This window comes from Sinocyclocheilus rhinocerous, unplaced genomic scaffold (assembly GCF_001515625.1).
Source record: "Sinocyclocheilus rhinocerous isolate Xijiao unplaced genomic scaffold, SAMN03320098_v1.1 scaffold33, whole genome shotgun sequence".
In the NCBI taxonomy this organism is placed as follows: Eukaryota; Metazoa; Chordata; class Actinopteri; order Cypriniformes; family Cyprinidae; genus Sinocyclocheilus; species Sinocyclocheilus rhinocerous.
The window spans coordinates 185135-207839 of record NW_015657591.1 but is presented as its reverse complement, the minus strand read 5'-3'; the positions used below and the strand labels follow the sequence as shown (position 1 = coordinate 207839).

At 36.4% G+C, this 22705-nt stretch overlaps 3 protein-coding genes across 3 annotated transcripts in view; 2 read left to right on the top strand and 1 right to left on the bottom strand.

Moving 5' to 3' along the window:
• The window catches only part of pcyt1bb (phosphate cytidylyltransferase 1B, choline b), a 5979-nt gene extending 2484 nt beyond the window's left edge, over window positions 1-3495 (top strand). Inside the window, exons 5-8 of the mRNA XM_016529409.1 lie at window positions 1634-1712; window positions 1797-1939; window positions 2779-2967; window positions 3050-3495. Of these exons, the coding sequence (XP_016384895.1) occupies window positions 1634-1712; window positions 1797-1939; window positions 2779-2967; window positions 3050-3247 (609 nt within the window). The 3' untranslated portion in view covers window positions 3248-3495. The remainder of the gene's footprint in view (window positions 1-1633; window positions 1713-1796; window positions 1940-2778; window positions 2968-3049) is intronic.
• Window positions 3496-3813: 318 nt separating this feature from the next.
• LOC107721408 (pyruvate dehydrogenase (acetyl-transferring) kinase isozyme 3, mitochondrial-like) lies at window positions 3814-15303 on the bottom strand. Its single transcript, XM_016529408.1, has 11 exons — window positions 15285-15303; window positions 11330-11471; window positions 8613-8684; window positions 8050-8234; window positions 7860-7949; window positions 7710-7787; window positions 7544-7620; window positions 5398-5499; window positions 5179-5292; window positions 4989-5102; window positions 3814-4891 (listed from the first exon to the last, which is right to left on the bottom strand). The coding sequence occupies exons 2-11, from the start codon at window positions 11437-11439 to the stop codon at window positions 4748-4750; spliced, it is 1086 nt and encodes a 361-aa protein (XP_016384894.1). The 5' UTR covers window positions 11440-11471; window positions 15285-15303; the 3' UTR covers window positions 3814-4747.
• A 1181-nt stretch (window positions 15304-16484) lies between these two features.
• Window positions 16485-22705, top strand: part of LOC107721391 (serine/threonine-protein kinase TAO1-B-like) — a 42979-nt gene continuing 36758 nt past the window's right edge. The window contains exon 1 of the mRNA XM_016529390.1: window positions 16485-17084. The gene's annotated coding sequence lies outside the window, so the exon portion shown is untranslated. The remainder of the gene's footprint in view (window positions 17085-22705) is intronic.

Here is a 22705-nt window from a genome sequence, read left to right as displayed (position 1 = left end):
ATGGTGGATCGATTTGATCCATGATCGACATTAAGGTCTGCTTAAGAATAAGCGTGCACAAATTAGTGAGATTGTGTGAATTTAATTTGTCGTTAATGGAACCGCTTTAGCCCCGATTGATTTGTTAGGTTATTTCAAGTCAGGTTTTGGACTTTAATCCCAGTTTCTCCTCGGGTCTCCGTGGTAAAAATACACTTGAGTTGTGATGCGTCATATTCACGCAGCAGCAGCGGTGATGAGAGAGCGCGCTTGAGAAACAGTTTAGAGAGGAGAAATCAATCTACATGTAAAATATTGGTCACAGATAATTGGTCACTTTCTAAATAATAAAAGTATAGCGCATACACTAGTAATTATATACAAATGCCAACTTGTATCCGATGCACACTTTTTAAACCGATGCATCGCATCGTTAACTTTTTATGCCGATGTACCGTGCGAATCGGGGAATCTTCCCATCCCTAATATATATATATATATACACACACACATATACACAGTCAGGTTTTTGGACAGTAAGATTTTTAATGTTTTTTTGTGACTCCAGTCACATGATCCTTCAGAAATCAGTAATATTCTGATTTGCTGCTCAGAAACATTTCTTATTATTATTATTATGTTGAAAACCGCTGAGTAGAATTTTTTCAGGTTTCTTTGATGAATAGAAAGTTCAGAAGAACAGCATTTATCTGAAATAGAAATCTTTTGTGACATTATAAATGTCTTTATCATCACTTTTGATCAATTTAATGCATCCTTGCTGAATAAAAGTATTAACTTCTAATTTGATTTTATACAAATTTTAAGTACATAAAATCTATTATTTAACCACAACCATTTTGTGTGCAACCCTTTTATATTTAAAATTCTTTAAAATTTTGACATCCCAGAAATAACATAATTTGGACTCTTTGTACAGCATGATGAGAGGACAACTAAATAATTTAATAATTACAAATCAACATTTTGTCTCAAATAGCAGCTAGCCACTCCTGAGGAAAAACCTTAATTTAGGCTACATTTGTAACCCTGTTACCAGTGTTATTTTAGTATCTGATATATTATAGTTTTTATAGATATATTAAGAGTTTTTATTTTTAGATTTTCTGTTTTCATTTTGTGTGTATTTTTGTCATGTTTATTTTCTATTTTAATTTTAATTTTAGTTAAAGTAATTTTGTTGAGCATTTTTGTCATTTTAGTACTTAAAATTAAACTAAATAAAAATGAAAAATGTTACCTTGGCATCTAGCTGAAAAAAGTAAATATTTTAAGTTTATTTCTACTATTAAATGCTTATTTCATTTAATGTAATGAAGATGTTTTATGGCTTTCGCTTTAGTTAAAAATAATAACCCTCCCTGTTACACATTGAGCATAATTTAAAAAAATTATATTTTATTTTATTATTTGTATTTACTGCTATAAACTTGCAAACCAATCAAAAATTGCAAATGACATTATAGAAAATAGAACAACTCATATCAAAATTAATTTGCAGAGAAAAAGGAGGGTTAGGCCCATGGAGAAGCTCATCCAGTAACCAAAAACGACTAAAGGGATCACTGCAAAAAGTGTGGGATCCCTGCGTCATGGTGTCATACCTGTTTATTTATTTTCCTGTTGTCCTCAGATTGACTTTGTGGCACATGATGATATCCCATACACCTCTGCTGGATCAGAAGACGTCTATAAACATATCAAAGAAGCAGGTAAAGACTTTGATAGCATCCAAAGTGTACATTTATAGAACAGAGTCAAAGACTCAGTTATAAATATGAATTTCTGTTTGTAAGGAATGTTTGTGGCTACTCAAAGAACGGAGGGGATCTCTACCTCTGATCTCATCACACGTATTGTTCGAAACTATGACGTATACGTCAGACGTAACCTGCAGAGAGGATACACAGCACGGGAACTCAACGTTGGCTTCATCAAAGTAAGAAAGAAACTGTATGGCTTCAAAAGGCTTGGAATATAATGAAAATGGCATTAACTACTGTAACACTCTTAAAAATAAAGGTTCCAAAAGAGGGTTTTTGCAGTGATACTATAGAATAACCATTATAAAATGGATAGTTCCGGTCCTTGATTCTGATTGGTTGAGCCAAGTTCGAAGCTGTTGTAAATTACTCTACAAACATACACCTTTGTTTACATTTGTGTGTTGCTCGGCAACCACTTTGTTGGAACCACAACCGTTTCTGAGGAACTACATTGTTTGGTGGAAGAATAATGTTTTTATTAATATCATTACACTTTATTTGCTCTGTTTTATTTTGTGAAACCTTACTACGTATATAGAATAACCGTTTTATAAAAGCAATAAGCCCTGTGAAGCCGTGGTTTACAGTGAATTTATAACAGCTAAGGGGGTTGTAGGCACTGGAGTCGTGCCTAACAACGCCCCTTAGCGGTTATAAATTCACTGTAAACCACGGCTTCTTGGGGCTTATTGCTTTATTTTCGGGTTCCCAAAATAACCTTTCAGTGAATACTATAACACAATAAAGAACACCTTTTGTCCACTGAAAAGTTTCAATTGATGTCAAAGATTCTTCATGGAACCATAGATGCCAATAAAGAACCTTTATTTTTAAGAGTGTATGGTAGTTTGGAGCACATCCCCAGCTCCCATTTGGTTGTATGATACAGAGAAGAGTTGCCAGGACATTCCAAAAAACTAAACAAAAAAACAATGGCTCTGGTATGACACGAGGAAGAGGAAATTAAGACATCATTTACATCTTTAGGTGAACTAGCTGTTTTTACTGACAGGAGAAGAAGTATCGTCTACAAGAGCAGGTGGACAGAATGAAGGAGACGGTGAGAACGGTGGAGGAGAAGTCCAAACATTTAGTGCACCGTGTCGAAGAGAAGAGCCACGACCTCATCTACAAATGGGAAGAGAAATCTCGCGAGTTCATCGGAAACTTCCTAGAGTTGTTTGGTCCGGATAAAGCCTGGGTAAATGAAGGACATTAACCAAAACTGAGGCATTACACGTGTTATTTTGCAATTCAAATGAATGTTCTTTTATGTTCTGTAGCACATGATCCAGGAGAGGAGCGGTCGTGTTCTCCAGGCTCTGTCTCCCTATCAGTCCCCAAAAACATCGCCAAGCTCCAGTCCCACCAGAGGACGCTCAACATCGCCCGTCACCCACTGGCCCCTGCTACGCTTCCGTTCACCACCGCCTAAAGGAGCATCTGTCAGCAGCAGTGAGGGTGACGAAGGGGAAATGTAGATGCCCTTAAATGTAGACACCCTTACGTTTAATTTTCTGTATTTTATGCATAATACAGATCTACAAATGCATGCTGCTCAAAGTCCAAACTGACTTTATAATTCTATAGAAGAAATTTTTATTTCCCACAAAACACAGAACTGAACACTTCATAACTTGTCTTTCGACTTAAAGGCCTGTTCACACCAAAAAGGAAAAATATCGCTAACTATATTTCACACCAACGTGTGACAACTTTCTGTTTATTATAAGTGTGCACTGCTTTCTCTATCGTTATTGTTATAGCTGTGATGTGAACTATGCTCATAGAATTAGAAAGATTATTAAAACTTAATAGTTATTGTTATAGTAATTGTCATTGTTTTGAGCAAATAAACATACTTGAGAGTATTTTATTAAACACTATGTATTTTGATTGAAATTAAGGGTGTACCATTGACCTAATGTATTAGACTGTTTTAATAAACTGATTAGGTTAAATATAACATGAGCTGAGAAGCATATTGTGAAATACAACATGATACAATCACATAAGGAACATAAAATACTAATTACATATTTAATATTATGCTAGTATGTTTCTTGACAGTTTCCATACTGATGGATGGATACTGACAATGACATGTACAATACAAATATAGGAATATTTTGAAACTAGTACAAAAAAACTACATTATAAATGCCTATATTGAAAGGCATGCTCTCAATACACACATGCAACACAATGTTATTGAAATATTACTCCAGTCATGAGTCACATTCTATTACAAATGGGCTTTAATCCATAATACCATTGTGCTTAAACTGGATCCAAAACTCACCTTAAAGTGCTATCAGTGCTTTTGCATTATGTTTCTTCAGAAGAATTTAGAAATGCACTGAAATGAAAATATCTGACCGAAAAAATACACTGGGTGGAAACTGAAACTAAAAACCATGCGCTGTTGTTACATTAATCTGTCTAAATACTTGAAAAGTATTTTATAGTAAATGTAATTTCATAATAATTTACACGTCAATTCAAAATTTGGGGTTGCGAAGGTTTTTTTGAAAGATGTCTCTTCTGCCCAAGACTGCATTTTCATGCAAAGCATTTATTAGAAAACTTTTCTAACATTATCGGTGTCTTTACTGATCATTTTGATCAATTTAATGTGTCCTTTTTAAAAAAAAATCAATAAAAATCAATAAAAGTCTTACTGACCCAAAAACTTAAAAAGTTATAGGCAAACCTCCCACAAAAATTAATTTAGCATACAAAAGCAAATTTAAAAAATGCCACATGGTACATCATACAGTACTAACAAGCTACTGTATTAATGTTACTCCACGTAACACTCTTCCAACATGCTCCACACTCTCACTAATGTAAAACTATTATTTTCAGACAGTTCGAAATGGCCTATAAAGGCCTAGAATAAATTTTCCTTATCTGGCAGTGTTCTGTAAATGCTTGGCTGCTGTAATTCCATCACTATTACTGTAGTAGGTACAGTAAAGTCATCTGTTGGCTTTATATGTGGATGCATCTCGTGGGTCGCTGCTCGGGTTACTCCAGTCATCAGCCTCAGGACCTGTCTGATAATGTCGCCATGCTGACTTATTGAAGACTGGAAGACGCTCAAAAGACTCACTAGAAAGAGCCTGGAGAGAGTGGGAAGAAAACCATTTCTAGTCGAAGCTAATGGTATTACTCACTCTCATCTAAGTGTCTCACAGATAAAAACGGCAATGCAAATACCTTAAGATGAATTACTGCATCTGTCCCAAACCCTTCAATCGAGTACAGGCTCAAGTCTCCCTGAAAGTAGCGTGCATAGAGTCTAGTGATTGGCAGTCCGTAGCCAAAACCAGCCTGCAGGGACAATATAAACAGGCTGCATGAATCTACGTATACAAACACAGACTTGTGCTGTCTGATGGGTAGTTACCAGTGGGACAGCAGTTTGTGAAGGATCCAGACGTGGTGATGGAGCAGTGGAATACATGTAATTGAAGAGACGATCGATCTTTCGTAAGGGGACACCGCCACCTTTGTCACTAATCTAGGAATACACATAAACATCAAATTAATAAAGTGCAGGTGTTACTATGAGCTTTTGAAATCGCCATAAGTATTCATGTTTTTGCTAAATAGTCTTGTGTGGAACCTTTATTGAAAGATCCTCTTTTCCCAGAGTAACCATTGCTTTCACTGGAGGAAGCCCCTCACTGCTGTTTTCATAGAGCTCCACTGTTGCCCGCATGGAATTCTGCACATGTACACATAATATAGTAACTTACGCAGAAGATGTATAGTTAGTAAAAGGAAGAAAATAGCTGACAGAAGTCCACCTAAAACATCATTTGAGAAACAGTTCATTGCGTTCCACTTTAAAGATCACCTAAAAATATGAACAAAGTTTTGGTGACACTTTTGGTTCAATTCGTTAAAGGAATAGTTCACCCAAAAATGAAAATATTGTCGTCATTTACTCACCCTCATGTCATTCCAAACCTGTATACATTTCCATTTTTGGGTGAACTATCCTTTTAACTTCAGATACAATGAACTACCAATGAAAAATACTTTTATAGCATTTACTATTATCTAAGTTGACGGTAATTTCTACATATACTAATGTTTGTATTTAAATAATAAATTAACATAAGTTATGTTATGTATTAAGAATGATTATCGGTGTTTTAGTATCATTTAGTTACTATTACAGTTTTTACTAATAATTTGAATTAGTTTTTATTTTTATATTTTCTGTTTTAATTTTAATTAAAAATACAGCAATTTTTTGTGTTTGTCATTTTCATTAGTTTTTTAATGTCTATATATGTCACGCCCATGGACTGTTTTGTGTTTGTTTTCCTCCCCCACGTGCTCCATGTCCTAGGCTGTGTCCGAAATCGCCCCCTATACCCTTAAATAGGGCACTATTTGAGGGAACAGCCATTTTTAGTGGTGTCCGAAACCATAGTGGACGTTCTCGAGTGCACTCATTCAATCCCACAATGCACTGCAAAAACGAGTGTACAACTGGTGCACGCTCAACGGCTAGAGAATGCCCAAATTGCCCATAATGCACCGTGAGAGTCACGCGCCGAATGAATTCGCGCATCTCGCCAGAAGATGGCGCCCGCAGCTGATTAATCAATCCGTTCATTTTTACAAAGCGCTCGCTCATCCATGGCGTACAGCATAATGTACAACACGGGTATAAATTCATTGTAAATTGATTATTAAATTGTTTGATTAGGGTTTATACATCATTTCCGTGACAGAGTTCAAGATAAATCCTTTAATCTTACTACTGGAGCTGCTAGTTTGCTAGTTTCAAATGATTAATAAACAAGCACAAACTATGCAAAAGCGCTCAGTGTCCGAATTCACTGCTCGTTTTCATTCACTCCTTCTAGTGAACTGAATTAGTGACCTAATGTAGGGAATAGTGAATGAGGGTATAGGGGGCGATTTCGGACACAGCCCTAGTTTTCTCCGTGTTTCTCTGTGCCTATATTTGGTTCTTCCTGTTCCTGTTCCCATTGTGTTTCATTGATTCCAGGTGTGTCTCGTTATCCCCTCATTCAGTTGTGAATTTAAAGAGTGTTCTGTTCCTGGTTTCCTCGTTCCGTCCTGAGTGGTCTTACGTCATTCAGTATGTCTCCCAGTTCCTGTGTTGTGCCTGCCCTGTATTCCTTTTGGTTTGTTTTGATTATTAAAGTCTTTCTGGTGAAGTTTACTCCTCGTCTCCTCGCGACAATACAGTTTTAATTCATTTTTATTTCTGTTTTAGTGTTAGTTATTTTAGTACATAAAGTTAGCATAAAATAAAAAAAATGTCTTTATAACTAGCTGAAATAAAGTTTTTATTATTTTAATATTTTATTTCAGTTAACATTTATTTATTTTAAACAACTTTTTATGGTTTAGTATGGTTCATTTTAGTTTTAGTTTACTATAACAATCCTGATGATTATTAATTATATTCATACTGGCCTCCTTTTGATGAAAGTACACTTGAAAAAAGTTGTGTACAAAATATTTTAATAAATAATTTAGTTTAAGTTTCCTTCTAACATATAATAATTAAACAACAATTAACTAGGAATAATTGTTTATTTATAAATGAACTTTAACCTAGATTATTAAATACTATAAAAAAAAAAGTTGTTTGTTGTTGTTGTTTAATTTCTTCATTGTTTGTATCTGACGCATAAATTAATGCTAACGAATTGAACCTTATTGTAAAGTGTTACCCGGTCTTCTTTCTCCTTTTAAATTAGCCAACTGTCTATTTTTCTTGCCTTGAAGAGCTCAAACAGCATGTGGAAAAGATGAGAGGGCACATAGACCACCTGTATAGGCTTCTTTGGAGCTTTGGCTAGCAGATAGAGTGAAACAAGATAGGAAGGCACAGATAGATTAAAAGAATGTATCATTTTGATATATGTTATTAAGGACAAGTCTCACAGTTGAGTTCCCCGATCTTCAGTTCAGGAGCTGTCATGTAGTACTGCTCACAGTGCATCTTTGCTGTCTCATATGCATCTGAGATAATAGATCAGAATCTTCAGAACCATGTTTATATTTTATGTATCTGTGCATGTATCTTTATCTCACCTCTCACCACCTCAGCAACGTTGCATGCTGGGTCGATGCTTCCGATGTGTTTTGGTTGCGCAAGACAAGCAGTGTCACCAAACAGAAGAGCTGCAACAGAATGGAGAGCTGCTCAGACCCCAGTTCTAAACGATATAAAGACAGATTTAATTCCTTAACACTTATCCAACATGAATGTGATGTCACCCACTGTGCTGGTTGATGAGCATGCGGAAAGAAATGCGGTTGGTGTAGAAGCGGTCAAGAAAGTACTGCACATTGCTGCTGATGAAGGGGTCAAAACCAAACTTCTCTTTGTATTCGATGACACCCTGGGCCATAGTGGGCACCACGTCATTGTGCCTGTTCTGAATCTTAATCAGGATCTCTAGGAAGCTGAAGCCCACAATAATAAGTTGTTTTGGGGTAAAAGAGCATTTGGGTAAAAGTAATAGAACAAACATGCATTTTCTGTTCAAATTACCATGTATAAGGGAATAGTTCACCCAAAAACGAAAATTGGCTGAAAATGTACTAACCCTCAGTCCGTCCAAGAAACATGCAGCTCTTCACTTAACAAGGCTGTTCCGATGAGGAAACAAACTAATCTACATCTTGGAGGGCCTGAGGGGAAGCAAATTTTATTTTTTGGGTGAATTATTCCTTTAATGCTCATCCCATCAAGCAAAGTAAAAGAAAATTATTTTAGACTTTCCCTTGCAAAATTGTATTTGTTGAAAAACAGGACAGTGTTTGCAAAGGTTGCAGACTCACTCATAAAGGGTGCGGGGATCCTCCGGACTTCTTGTCTCGTACTCTAACAGCTCTTCAAAGCTCTGGCTGTACCTGATACCACAGAAAGATATGTATTAAAAAAAGTTACAAAATATTAAAGTTTTGTATTATATAACATACAAAACGTTAATCTTTAACTTCCGTGCTAACTATGGCTATTCTGTTATTCCTCTTAGAACCACTAGGTGGCGAATGCGAATCAATTTTTAAATCTAAACACAGCATGTTGGGATTAGCATTCTGATTAATGCCGTACTTTTACTATTTCATCAGTTTACAGTATGTATACTCTGCACAGTATCAAACAATATAGAAAGGGACTTTGACAGTATGCACTAAACATCTAGATACACAGGTGGCCAAAATGATTAGAACACTAGTATTTTCACCAGCTAAAAATGGTTTTAAAGTCCGCGTGAACCGGAAGTTGCTGCCGACTTTATTTCAGTGTAGTGACGTATTTCCATCTGAAACGGAATATTGAATAGAGGGCATTATAGTTACCCCAGTATATTTTCCTTGTAAACAGATTTAACTGTGATATTGATACACTATGTACATTTTGTGGTCTACATACAGAAACGTTTTTTCATTTATTTTGGAGTTGTCCTTACTCAGTCAATTTTTGGTCAAATTTCTGCTCATTTGTTAGAGATCATATCATGCCCAGCTTTCAACTTTGTTTTGAAAATGTTTTATTTGTTTTTTTCACTTACGACATGTCATTCCATAAGGAATATTATTTGATTAATTTATTACTTTTGCTGGCAAAGTTTAGTATACATAAATGCAAGTACGGCAATTATAAACCATTGTTTCTCATTTTGAAATCAGAAGTTAAACAATACCTAAAATCAATTTACAATTTGATAAACAAGAAAGCTGTTAAGTGTATTAATGTATGTAAACATTTCCATGTTTTTATGTAATTTATTTTTTATTTTCTCTTTATTTCACTGTAATTTTGTATCTCTTTTTCTTTGTGTTCACCCCCTGGCTACTGTAAAGTGTTGAATTTGAGTGATTCAATAAAAAAATAAATAAATAGAGGGCACTCAAAACTGATGAGTTTCAGCGATGACTCATCTGAATGCCTCTGATTGGCCATTGCATTCCTAAACTCAACAGAATCGTGTGTGATTGGTTATAATGCGCAACACTGTAAAAACGCCTAAAATGAAATACGGTGCAACATGAGCAGATCTTAATTTAATGCTGCAATCGACACTTTCTATTCATTTTCATTTTGTTAGCAACAGTCGTCATAGGTTTAATTTGTTTGTGCAGGGGCATTTTTGTAAATTTAGTGGAATTTTTGCCAACTCGCTGTGGCCAGGGGACACGCTATGGTCACACCAAATGTTGATTTAATTTAGTTAATAGAAGTTAATTGATAAAGAAAATCTATTTATGACATTATTTTGACAGCATCCTCATTTTACAGCATTTTTACACAAGTGCCTAAAAACAGTCCTGTAGCTTTGCAGGTAGGTTTCTAGAAGCATCTCTGAGACGTTGCCACAGTTTTTCTGGATTTAGTCTGTCTCAGTTAGTTCTGTTTCTTCATGTCATTCCAGACAGACTGGATGATGATGAGATCAGATCTCTGTGCGGAGCACTGGTTGTTGTCAGACTCCTTGTGCAAACAACAATCTCACTGGCTCATTACAATTAATGGCAAAATGAATGTTTGGATATTTCCTACTGACACACTACAGCAAAAGACAGAAATAACTGACTTAAAACCATTTTTATAGCTGGTAAGAATACTAATGTTTTAATAATTTTGGCCACCACTGCAATTGACTACATTGAATTATTATTATTATTATTGTTAGCTTTGGGTGCTAAGTACTTCACAACAGTTTTGCATACAGCAATTTGTCAATTATGGAATGATCAAGACAAGTCACCTTTATTTAAATAGTGCTTTGTACAATAGATTGTTTAAAAGTAGCTTCACTGCACTAAAAGTGACAATCAATGATGCAAACTTCATCAAATATGAGGCAAATCCAAATTCTGCTGTAAAGCAGCTCTCACAAGACAATAGTGTCACTAATCATTTTAAATCAGTTCAGTGTTGGTTCAGATCAGTTCAATAATTGTGAAGTCGATCAATAACAAAACAATTTTAATTAAATGAAGACAGCACTGTCGTTACTTAGCTTGAGTCAGTTCAATGTTGAATAAATTCAATTCAAAAACAGTGCTGATGTTGCAAAATTCATAAATTATGAAGAAATTCAATTTAGTTATAAAGTGTAAAATTGATAATATTACTTAATATTAAGTGCCTTTTGAACCTCAACTAAGCAGAACAAAGGTGACAGTGGCAAATTCAGAGAGAGTAATATTGTAATGTAACTAATTACTTTCAAAAGACAGTAACTAGTAATATATAATGTATTACATTTTGGAAGTAACTTGCCCAACACTGATATTAAGTGTCTTTTGAACCTCAACTAAGCAGAACAAAGGTGACAGTGGCAAGGTGCCTAAACTCCATCAGGTGATACAAATGGGGGGGAAAAAACATGAGAGATTGTAGGACTTATGCTTCATTACATTTACATTCTGCTACATGTTCTTTGTATGCACACATTTCTTCAAAGCAATCACTCTGAGCCCTTTACACCAAACCCAGTCACAGTTTACTCACAGCTCACACTCATCATCACACCTGACTTCCTCACCAGGACTCGACCAGTTTGACGGATGGCTGGCTCTGAAGATTGGTGGGTAACAAGGTGACTTCCCTCATCGTATTGGCCAACCTCACTGCCAGTTCTTTCCTCAGAAACATGTAGGAGGTTTTTTCACATGCATTTTCCCTGCCTGGTTAAACAAGAGGCAAGAACAAGTTACTCTTTGTTTTCCGATGTTGAGGCTATATGTATGCATGAGTGTGCACTTCTACAGCAGAATTACAACTATTGTATACTGCAAAAGATTATCAATCAAGATTATCAAAAGAATTATCAATCAAGAGCACTAAAAAGGAATGTTACACCTGAAATAGTATATATTATACACACTACCAGTCAAAGTATTATTATTATTACTTTCCATATTTTAGAATAATAATGAAGTCATTAAAGTGAAATAACACAAATGGGGAATTATGTAGTGACAAAAAAATCTTACTGTAACAGCTATGCACCCACTAACCATTCATGAAAAAAGTGAATGTGGATATATTACAATTATATAAGCAATTTAAATATATATTCAGCTTTTTATAGGTAATTCAGGTGATATATTTTTTATCTTCCCAAACTTTTGACTGGTACTGTATGTTGGACATTATGCATAAAAGAACCACACATGGGACTCTTGAGTTACATAAGTTGTGTAATAATGCATTTATTCACACCAAAAGCACGTATTATGCTTTGCAAAACTGGACCAAGTTCATTAAAGGGGTCATATGATGCAATTTCGCAGCTACTGTTAGTTTTAGGCTAGCCTACCTGAAAAAGTTAAAATACAGTTTGTTTCATTTGTATCTTTGTGCTATTGCTACAGCGCGTGCTATCACTTGTATGGTCGATTACACTGGTTGCCAGATTAGGGATGGAATGTAATATACTGCTAAGTACCTGCTTAAAGCTTCTATTTTGTGCAATCTATTATAAGGTGTTCAATAGTCTATGCAATAGCCATTAATAGGAGATCAATTAATAAAAAATAAATCATATGTACTTCATTAGTGACCTTGGATTTGAGTTGAAAATATATTTAAGACAACACATAAACAATCATAGAGTCTGCAGTTGTTAGAAACAGACATTGCTTACAGTGCTGTACATCTAAACCACAGCATATACGTGATTCATTTATGCTCATCATTTTTCAAAATTTTTGCGAAAGCTGCAAGTTCATTTTATAAACCAACCTGTGATCTAGAAGGAACATAAAAATAAACATTCAAAATAACCTTTTCTGCAGAATAAATATTCTATTCAGTTACCAAATTAGAACATATCACAGTGTACATACAGAATTATTAGTTAATAGTACTAGGACTAATAAAGGAAATGTTCTGTATTGTAATGTAAGTCATATTTGTAGTGAAGTCAAATGTGGATAATGTGGATTTGATGTTAAATAATTTTCGTATGTAAACAGGTTAAAACTTATGTGAAACATATATTGGCTACATATGCTTAAAATACATATTTTAAGCCTATTAAATTAATCCCACGACTACATAAGCATCCTCTATAGCCGTTTAGACAGTTACATGAGAGATGATAGCTATAGGCAGTCTATAGAAATTAATGTACTGCTATCTGCAATCTCAGTAACCATTAATCGCACAGTAGACAGAGATAAAGAATATGGATCAGCTGTTATTTAGAAAGTTGATAGCCAGTGGAGGTGTTTGTAAACATTTGGAATCAATAACAATAGACATTCTCCATTGTGATGTCTTATGGCAGCAGAAAACAAATCATACTTGCATGCTTTTTCTTTTCATAAAAGTGAACACATAAAAATGTACCTTTGTAACACACCCCCTCCCCAATATTGTAGTTTGAATGTGGAGATCTCAAACAGTTCCAGATCTTTCTGTTCCAGACTTTTTCTGTTTTATATATTTTTTTGTTATCTCCAACCAATGCCTATGGAAAATATTTGCCTGTAATTGAGTTTAGTGCGACCTTCAGGTAAATTGTGCTTCGTGATTCAATCAGGTGTTGCTCAATTCAATTTAAATTAAGATGTAAAATAATTCAGAAATATTTCAGATTCTGTCAATAATCAAATAAATATACTAGATTTGCCACCAGCAAGAATGCCTTGTAATGTTTGTACTTGTAATGACGTAATGTTTCCATTAGGCTCTTTATAAGCAGCCTACATACTTTACATAATGTATCTATACATACATTTATTTAAAAAAAAATTAAATGCAATCAAAATGGGCACAATGTTAAGATGTTACGGCCTATAGATGATATTATAAAATATATGAAGTAAACTGCATGCAAAAATAAAACAATACTATTTAGATCTCTGAAATCTGTCATGATCTCCCAAAGATATACCTATTCTCTCTGAGTTATGAATTTACTTCAAGTTCAACTGAAGCAGCTTTAGAATAAGGAGGAGAAATATATTATGTGCATGGCAAAGCTTACAATGTACCCATATATACAAATAATTTGGACCTCGCTCAAATATACTTTGGTGTATTTAAATGAATAGAAGAAAGCAATATTATGGATAAAAAATTCTTATTTTTGTCAGAACATGCACAGCAACATGCAGCTTTTCACTTCCCAAGACGTTATTTGATGGACTGGAGTCATGGGGAGTACTTGTGGGTTATTGTGATGTGTTTATCAGCTGTTTGGACTCTGATGGCACCCGTTCATTGCAGAGGATCCATTGATGAGCAAGTGATGTAATGCTACATTACTCCAAATCTGTTCCTATGAAAAAACAAACTCATCTTGAATGGCCTGAGTATTATTCACATAAACTTCTCTAATGTTCACATTTTACTGCATATGATGTTTGCAATCACCCACCTATTCATTGTCAACAGCTGTCTAAAAAAAGAGCTTGTTTATTCTATGTGCTCACCGAAATTTAATGAACACAATCTGTCAAACACCACCTTACAGATACAATACACATACAAAAAAAATACTGTATATAATTATTTCATTCAAGTGCAATATTATTGTATTATTAAATACTATATAAAAGGAATCAAGAAAAATAAGTTGTTGAAGTTATAGGGCTATGGCAAGAAATCTTGCACTTATATAATAAATAAACAACAAACAACCCTTCTCACAACTAAGCAAGATTTCACAATATCTCCATCTACAGGATGAATCACAAATTGCTGTAAAGTTAAAGTAAAACTGCAAAGAGACAGTCATATTCCCCTTCATTTTTAGGAGAGAAATTGTTTGCGAATATGCAGCTTTATTTTTCACTTTATCTTCACTTAATCTTATTTTAGCAAGTAGCTAACACAATGAAAAAATGAAAGCCTGTCAACAATAAAGTAGGCAACATAGAAATATTCACGGATGTGTGCCGACTCATCTGTGTCAACCACAACAGATCTCAAGTTCATAAAACCAGTTTTGCCTGTATGTCACATTTATGAGACAGCCCAGGCATGTTTTACATAGGTATGGATACTTGTTATGCCACATTATATTGTACAGTGAAGCAGAAAGAAAAAGAAAGCAATGCTTTTTCGGGTTTGGCTCTTTGAGCGGGTTATTATCCGGCCAGTGTGGGAATATATGGATTTGGTGACGGGCGTGTGGCTTAGAGCTATTTGTGGAAACCAAGCCTAATGTTACATGTTAATCAGCTAAGAAGCTCAGCACACTACAACTGCAGCCTCTCACTCTCACCAGGATAAAAACACTGAACTAGTACTCTGTTCTATACAAGACCAAACATTTCCTGCAAAAACAGAGAGCAACGTCTAATAGCTTGGAGCACATTGATTACATTTATAACATGGACGATTTGGGAATACACTGTTTTTTCATGGATAGATTAATTGCTTAGAGCTTTTTTTATTTTCTAAGCCTATCTATTTTGAGATTCCATGACAATGACGATTCTGTAATAACTCATGCAGTGCAGTTACTACTGAAGAAGACAGCTCACCTCCAAAAGTTGGTACTTGTTTTGTCCCCACCCAGTTGGTTGTGAACGCGTCACATTAGTGATGTGAAGTCCGAATCATTCCCACGAGTCGGTTCTTTTGAACCGGTTCAAAATATTGATTCAACGATCTTTTTTTTTTTTTCATCATGGCATCATGCGTCTCTGACATTCCGGCGTTTCATGCTCTAAAAATTCCCAATAAAGCCACCAGCAGGCGCATACATATACCAGTGCAGTTTGCTATAGACGTGCATCGTAAATCAGTAATTTAGAACTGTTTTAAATTTTATGTGAATGCTAATGCATTTTAGCATGTTTTAACATGTTCAGAAACATATTTTTTAAATTAAAATGTTAAAAATTTAAAACTTTATGCCTGTTGATAAAACTGACACACAATCTAGTTGTATTTTTCACTGGATTGTTAATATTTATCGCATATTACACTGTCATTTTCAATTGGAATCCCCGTAATCTGGAATTTCGCGTGAGGGCGAGATTCAACGATCTTTTTTTTTTTTTCATCATGGCATCATGCGTCTCTGACATTCCGGCGTTTCATGCTCTAAAAATTCCCAATAAAGCCACCAGCAGGCGCATACATATACCAGTGCAGTTTGCTATAGACGTGCATCGTAAATCAGTAATTTAGAACTGTTTTAAATTTTATGTGAATGCTAATGCATTTTAGCATGTTTTAGCATGTTCAGAAACATATTTTTTAAATTAAAACGTTAAAAATTTAAAACTTTATGCCTGTTGATAAAACTGACACAATCTAGTTGTATTTTTCACTGGATTGTTAATATTTATCGCATATTACACTGTCATTTTCAATTGGAATCCCGGTAATCTGGAATTTCGCGTGAGGGCGAAAGATTTCCTCATGCAGATTTCGCAATATTTACCAGCAGAAACATGCTTGGTTTGAAAGTGCCTTATGTATCGCTACATTATTGGCAATAGACAATGGACCTTTTTTGGCCGCGGAATTTTGTTAATGTGACCGCACCATAATATTTCCACTAATCAGCTATTAAAGTAGTTTACTTCTCGCTTCAACATTAGGTCTCATTACCAATTGATAGCTGATTTAAAATCCGCTTGGACCGATTCAGTCCGATTCGTTCAGACCGATTCAACTGATTCATCCAAAAGATCCGATTCAAAGGAACAATTGGTTCACGAATCGAACATCGCTGCTACACTTGCGTTAACGGCCGCTGTGCTGTTTGGATTGCAGTAGGAGAGTGGATAGACAGAGGGAGGGAGAGAAAGATGAAAATCACTGCCCGGCCACACGACAGACGCGCCACGCATGAAGAACTTTAACGGCCGAGGCGACACTGAAGGGCTGTCATATCTCGGGTGGTTACGGAGAGCGCCCATGGTGTAGTTTAGAGAGCTAACGTTACCTACAAAATTTCTCCCGTGTTTTCCACGAAGAGAAGGAGGTGAAAACTACCCGCCGCCATTTTTTTGGAAGTGACTGACTGGGAGTGGAGAGTTAACGTTAGCTGTAAACTGGCCACAGCTGATTTAGTTTATATTCCCTGTGAGTCATCACCCTCAACACTGTCAGCTCGGACGGCCTGGATACTGTAAATACACCGACTCTTTTTCTCCAATATACGAGCTGCCGAATGTCTAAAGGAATAAACAAGAAGTGATTTTGTTTACACATTTCTCCTGAATTCTCACTAACTGCTCCTCCCAGGATAGCTGGTGTGGGCTAAGTTAGCCACATTAGCACGCTGAGGTTTTCTTCTGGAGTCCGCTCAAACCTGGTCTGGTGGACGGGTGAGTTCAACTACGCCCTCAAACGAGCCGTTTATCTGTTCTTGTCAGGACCTTACCGATGTCTCGCTGCGGTTGTGCCATTATTTTGTCGTCGTAGGAAGTTGGCTGACATTCCACTAACTGCTCCGCTAATATGTGGCTAATATTTCTAAGTTGGGTTTGGTCTACTACTTTTGGCGGTGTTTAATAGTGTGAAACAGACAGAATACACACTTAAAACGTTCTCGATTAGCTGTTGTCACTAATGTTTTGCTGCTTGGTAGGTAAGCATAGTTTTGTTTGTTCCAGCATGCAGGATTGACAAACTTGGTTTAGGGTGATGTTGGTTTATATTGGCAAAATTACTTTGACATTCATGAGTGTCGAATGGACTGCTAGTGTTTATATAACTAGCAAAATGTTTAAACTTGGCTAAGTTGTATTGTTCTTAATATGTCAGTATAAATATCAACTAACCACATTGTTTTTACGGCAACGTCGTGTCGCATATTATTGCAATGACACTCCCTCCCAGTTTCACTGCACTGTTTTCAACAGCAGGCGTTGTTAACTAAATAAAAACAAGCATTTTAGGGCCTAGTAATTGTGACCTTCCTCATTATATAAATTAACGACCCAGAGCTCTGTTATGACAAGTAATCAGCTGATTAAAGCCCTGGTTTATCGAGCTGGGTATTCCCTTGTGAGCTGCATTCAGTGACGCGCGCTGCATTCCTCATCTCAGAGTGTTGACATTGCGTAACACACACTGGACTGGCCAGCAGACCTTGTACTCCTCTCCATTCCTATTTAAAGCATCATTGATGATGGTCACCTGGCCTAGGGGCAATACAGTTCACTTATTAACGTAGTTATCGCTATTTAATAGATCACTTTCGATCAGCATCGTCTCATTGCTGAAAGAAGCGCAGCCTCTTGCAGCTGAATATTGATCGCCTATTGAGACTGCGCTGCTCTTCCCATTCTTCGTCAATGTGGATCTATCGGTGTGCATACGAGATTCGATGTGCTTATATGGAGTACGGCAACCATTTTCATGTTAAAATGTCTTCAAATCCATATGCCATACTGATTGAATGATAAATATTTGTTTTGTAGTAGTATATTTTGTTTAACAAAGGGCACATGTGCTTGTTTTTCTATCTGGTTGCAAGCCTTTCTAATATACATACTCTTATTGCTTAAGCTGTGAATTGAATGCCTAGTTTTTTTTTCAATGATGTGATGACTAAATATTTTGGGGGCAAATTTTGTGTGCCTAAAATTTACTTTATTCCTCTGTTGTTTACCTTTGTTGTGAAGTAACAAAGGGGTGTGATTCATTTTGGTGTAATTTTACACCTTAATTTTGGGAGCAGTTATTACATATTTTCAGTAGTGGAAAGAGTACTGAAAAAATATACTCAAGTAAAAGTACCATTACCTTCCAAAAAATGTAGTGTGCGTAGAGTAAAAGTACTTGTCCAAAAAAAACGACTTGAGTAAGAGTAAAAGAGTAGCCTATTTAAAAGTACTCATCAATTTGTGTTTCCAACACACTTTTTCACAGCGCGCATCACACGCTCAAACTCATCAAAAGTCAACAAGTTCAACAATCAGCAACAACGACTTATCCAAGTGACCGCTGCAGAACGAGAGAGAGACGAGGCAGCGCAGATCGCACGTCTCATATGTGAGTGCTACTTAATTACTGTAACGTGAGTATTTGTAGTTCGTTACTTCACACCCCTGCATATTTTACACTTTATAGCCCAAGTTAAATTTTAATATGCATATGCATTTGAACTGCATCCTGCTTTTTATTATATTGTATAGTGATATACAATGGTCGTCAATTATTCATAAATGCAACCGGTTTAGGCTTTCAGGCACACATTTTCAACCTACTGTAAGATAAATTATAATGATTAAAAATGATATATTCAATAATATTTTAATGGGTTGCATTGCTGTAGGCTACCAGCGAATCTAGTTATTGCAAAGGCATGAGCAAGCAACAGCAATTACTTCTCTAGATCATCCATTATAAATCACTTTTTGTTTGAACTCCTGTTCATCAGTTCTCTTTTTCATTGCACTTGATTGCAAATTCTAAATGTTGATGATGTCTGTAATGGCCTCTTTTTCAGCGTTGTATTATCTTGATGATGCATGCTATTCCTTTTGTTGTGTAATATTGTGACAGTTACTCTGATACTTGCAGTGTGTTGAGTAGACTCATTTTCAGTTATTTATCTCGGTAATAAAAACAGATTGAGTAGGGTAATATGGCCAAAGAAGATATTTTGTTTTATAAATAAATGTTCATTTAAAAGCAGTCCACGATCAGCGTAGCTATTATGTTACTGTTATCCCTTGCGGCTCCGACGAGGTTTTGTTCCGTCCTCCACGCTGTGACAACTCACAAAAGGCTATTTTTAGTCAAGCAGCGCGGAGAGCCGCTTCAGTAACGTGGCTGGTATAAGCACAAGCATTGACTAGAGCGGCCGCAATCAGCTCCGGTGCCCGTGGAGCCGTAACACACCGCAGACGTGTGCAGTGAGGCGCAGATCAGCTCTAACGTCACTGAATCTGCTGTTAAAAATGAACCATCCATTCATCATGGATATATCATGCAAATCATGCATATCATGCAAAACATACACGACAAATAGCGAATTTTTCATTGTTTCTCGAAGCGTCATAGCATTTCCACACTGGCGATGACATGACTGCGGCGCCAAATCATTTATGTACCCACGCATCATGTTAGTCGTCACGCGTTGACGTCATCAAATTGCGATCGGTTTGTGAGATCGGCCAAGTTAGTGAGTACCGATCGGGTCATAAAATGTGATTATCGGCCGATACCGATCTCCGGCCGATCGATCGGAGCATCCCTACTGTTTTTGTACACAGAACTAATGGAACTGGGAGCATGACAGTCATTTATGAGAAATAATGATCTTGCTGTGATTCGATTTACTGTTTCTAACCATTTTGTGTTGAATGTACCTAAATAAACGTCCTTATATGGCGTGCACAGCATATTTAAAACCACCTCACACAGGCTATTCTGAAAGGGTTAGTTCACCCAAAAAAGAAAATTCTTTTATTTCATTAATTACTCACCCTCATGTCGTTCTAAACCCGTAAGACCTCCGTTCATCTTCGGAACACAAATTACAAAAATCGTAATATTACGAAGCTACGAGAATACATTTCTGAACGCAAACAGCGTATATTGTTCTGTGTCAGCCGCACCACACGGATACGTTGTTTTCGTTCAAATCAAAGCACAAACAGCGTAGAAAACGTATCCGCGTGGCGGAGGGGGTGACGCAGAGGAGACGAATTGTTGAATAAAGTCGTAATTTTTTTTCTTTTGCACACAAAAAGTATTCTCGTAGCTTCGTAATATTACGGTTGAACCCCTGATGTAACATGGATTATTTTACCGATCTCCTTGTTACGTTTCTGGACCTTGATCATAGTAATTACATCGCTGTCTATGGGAGGGTCAGAGAGCTGTCAGAATGCATCAAAAATATCTTAATTTGTGTTCCGAAGAATAACGTAGGTCTTGCGGGTTTGGAACAACATGAGGGTGAGTAATTAATGAAAGAATTTTCATTTTTGGGTGAACTATCCCTTGAAATGCTATGGGTGGGGTGTTTTAGCAACAACTGCATTTATCTAGCCTCAGATCTTAAAACTACCTATCATAGTATTTTATGTAATCAGCAATGAGTTTGTTGTTTACCAAAAACAAACTGCGTAAAATTAACCATACTGTATGAAGAAGTCACCAATGATTGCTGGGATTAGATTATCCATTCAACACTGTGTATATGACACAAATGTTTTTGTGATCAAAAGAAGATCCATCCACTGATATGCTCTTCATAATTGAGTCCAGCATCAACATTTTTTATTTAATTGTCCTGGTCTAATTATATTAGCCAGCTTACACTTTCCATTTGTTTTTGTTTTTTTAAATGAGTCAACTCTGAATCCATTTTTGAGTTTTTATCTCAAACAAAATGTAAAAATCCTATTAATGTTTTAAATGGCTCTTTTATGCCATTTAAACTTGTTAATCACCATGAAAATAGCCAAGGAAGCTGGTATGGCATTAAAACCCCAACCAACAATTTGTCTAGCAGGTGGGAACTTGATTAGTGTGTGAGAATGTCACCTTTAGAGAATTAAACTGGAAACCTGCACCAGGAAGGAGGAACCTTCTGTCATGTGAACAGTTTTAACAGCAGAGATCTTGATCAATACAGGAGGCTTCCAGTGAAGGACAGTCATGCTTTTTTGCACAGACAAGCTGGAAAGAACACGTCTGGTGTTGTCTGGTATCGTTTTGACTCTTGAAAGCAGCTTCATTGTGACATTACCAGATGAGAAAATCTTTTCTTTATCCAATAAATGACAAAGGGATTTTGACAACATTGTCTGTCTGTAAAGATTTGTTAATGTTAGGGGTGCAACGGATCGTAGATGATCCGTGATCTGTACAGATCAGGCTGCACGGTTCGGCACGCATGTGATTCGCGGATTAACTGTTAAGTTTAACCATCATAGAGTTAAAGTAGGGCTGAAACGATTCCTCGAATACCTCGAGTAACTCGAATACAAAAAATCATAGAGGCAAATTATTTGCCTCGAGTCTTCGTTTAGTCCATTTACTGTAACTACACACGGACACCGTGTTTCCCCACGGACCATTAATACTGACGCATAACCCGATAAACGCTGGACCAGACCATAGACTGTATAAAAACAGGGACCAGACTTTTAAAAAAGCGCTGGACATATTTAAGACCATAAATCAATATGGTGTAGTGGTCGACCGATATGGGTTTTTTGACAGCCGATACCGATGCCGATATCTGGGCAAGCAGGGTGGCCGATGGCCGATATAAAGCCGATATAATTGTATTTATTTTAATTAATATTGAAGAAATTTTAAATAATTTGAAAATGGATTAAAAAATAAACGTGTAAAATAAACATACTTATACTAAGTATTAGTATGTTTGCCTATAATAATATTAAAGCAATCGTTATAATACTTTTTTGTATACATTTTAATTCCTTTGTTTAACAGTTCTATCTGATTATTAGATAGACTTCTATCCGTATTAGACAGAACTGAATGACAATAGCGAACAAGAGGGAGAATGTGAGGCGTGCGCGTGTCCATTAAGTCCACGAGACCGTAGGGTGTCCCATTTGTCATTTTTTTTATCATTCAGAAGGGTGCTCGCGAGCGCCCTCTTTGCGGCCGTTATGCGCCCTCGATCCGCACTTCTGCCGAGCCCGCACTGGGGCGAGCTCCGCAGCAGACTTCTACCCGACAGTCAAAGCGGCATTACGTCATGAAAGTGTGGACTCCGAGGAAGACCGCAAGGGCTTAGGGTACCGTTTGGGACAGGGCCACTGTGTGCTCAGGCGCTGCCACAGCCGTTCTCGGTCCCGTCAATATAAAAGTCCAGCCTCGAACACATCGGCCAAACAGAAAAACGTATCTGCCGATATTTGAAAATTGGCAGATATCGGCCTTGGCGATACATCGGTCGACCACTAATATGGTGGCTAGTTATAATGTCCCTACGTTAGCTATGCTTTGTGAA

Excerpts from the sequence above, each read along its gene's own strand:
- LOC107721408 (XM_016529408.1), bottom strand. The coding sequence starts at position 11,439 with ATGTTTCTGAGGAAAGAACTGGCAGTGAGGTTGGCCAATACGATGAGG. Across the intron at positions 7,621-7,709 it reads GAAGATCGGGGAACTCAACT|CCAAAGCTCCAAAGAAGCCT; the intron begins GTGAGACTTGTC and ends TCTATCTGCTAG. Across the intron at positions 5,293-5,397 it reads AAGAGGATCTTTCAATAAAG|ATTAGTGACAAAGGTGGCGG; the intron begins GTTCCACACAAG and ends GTGTATTCCTAG.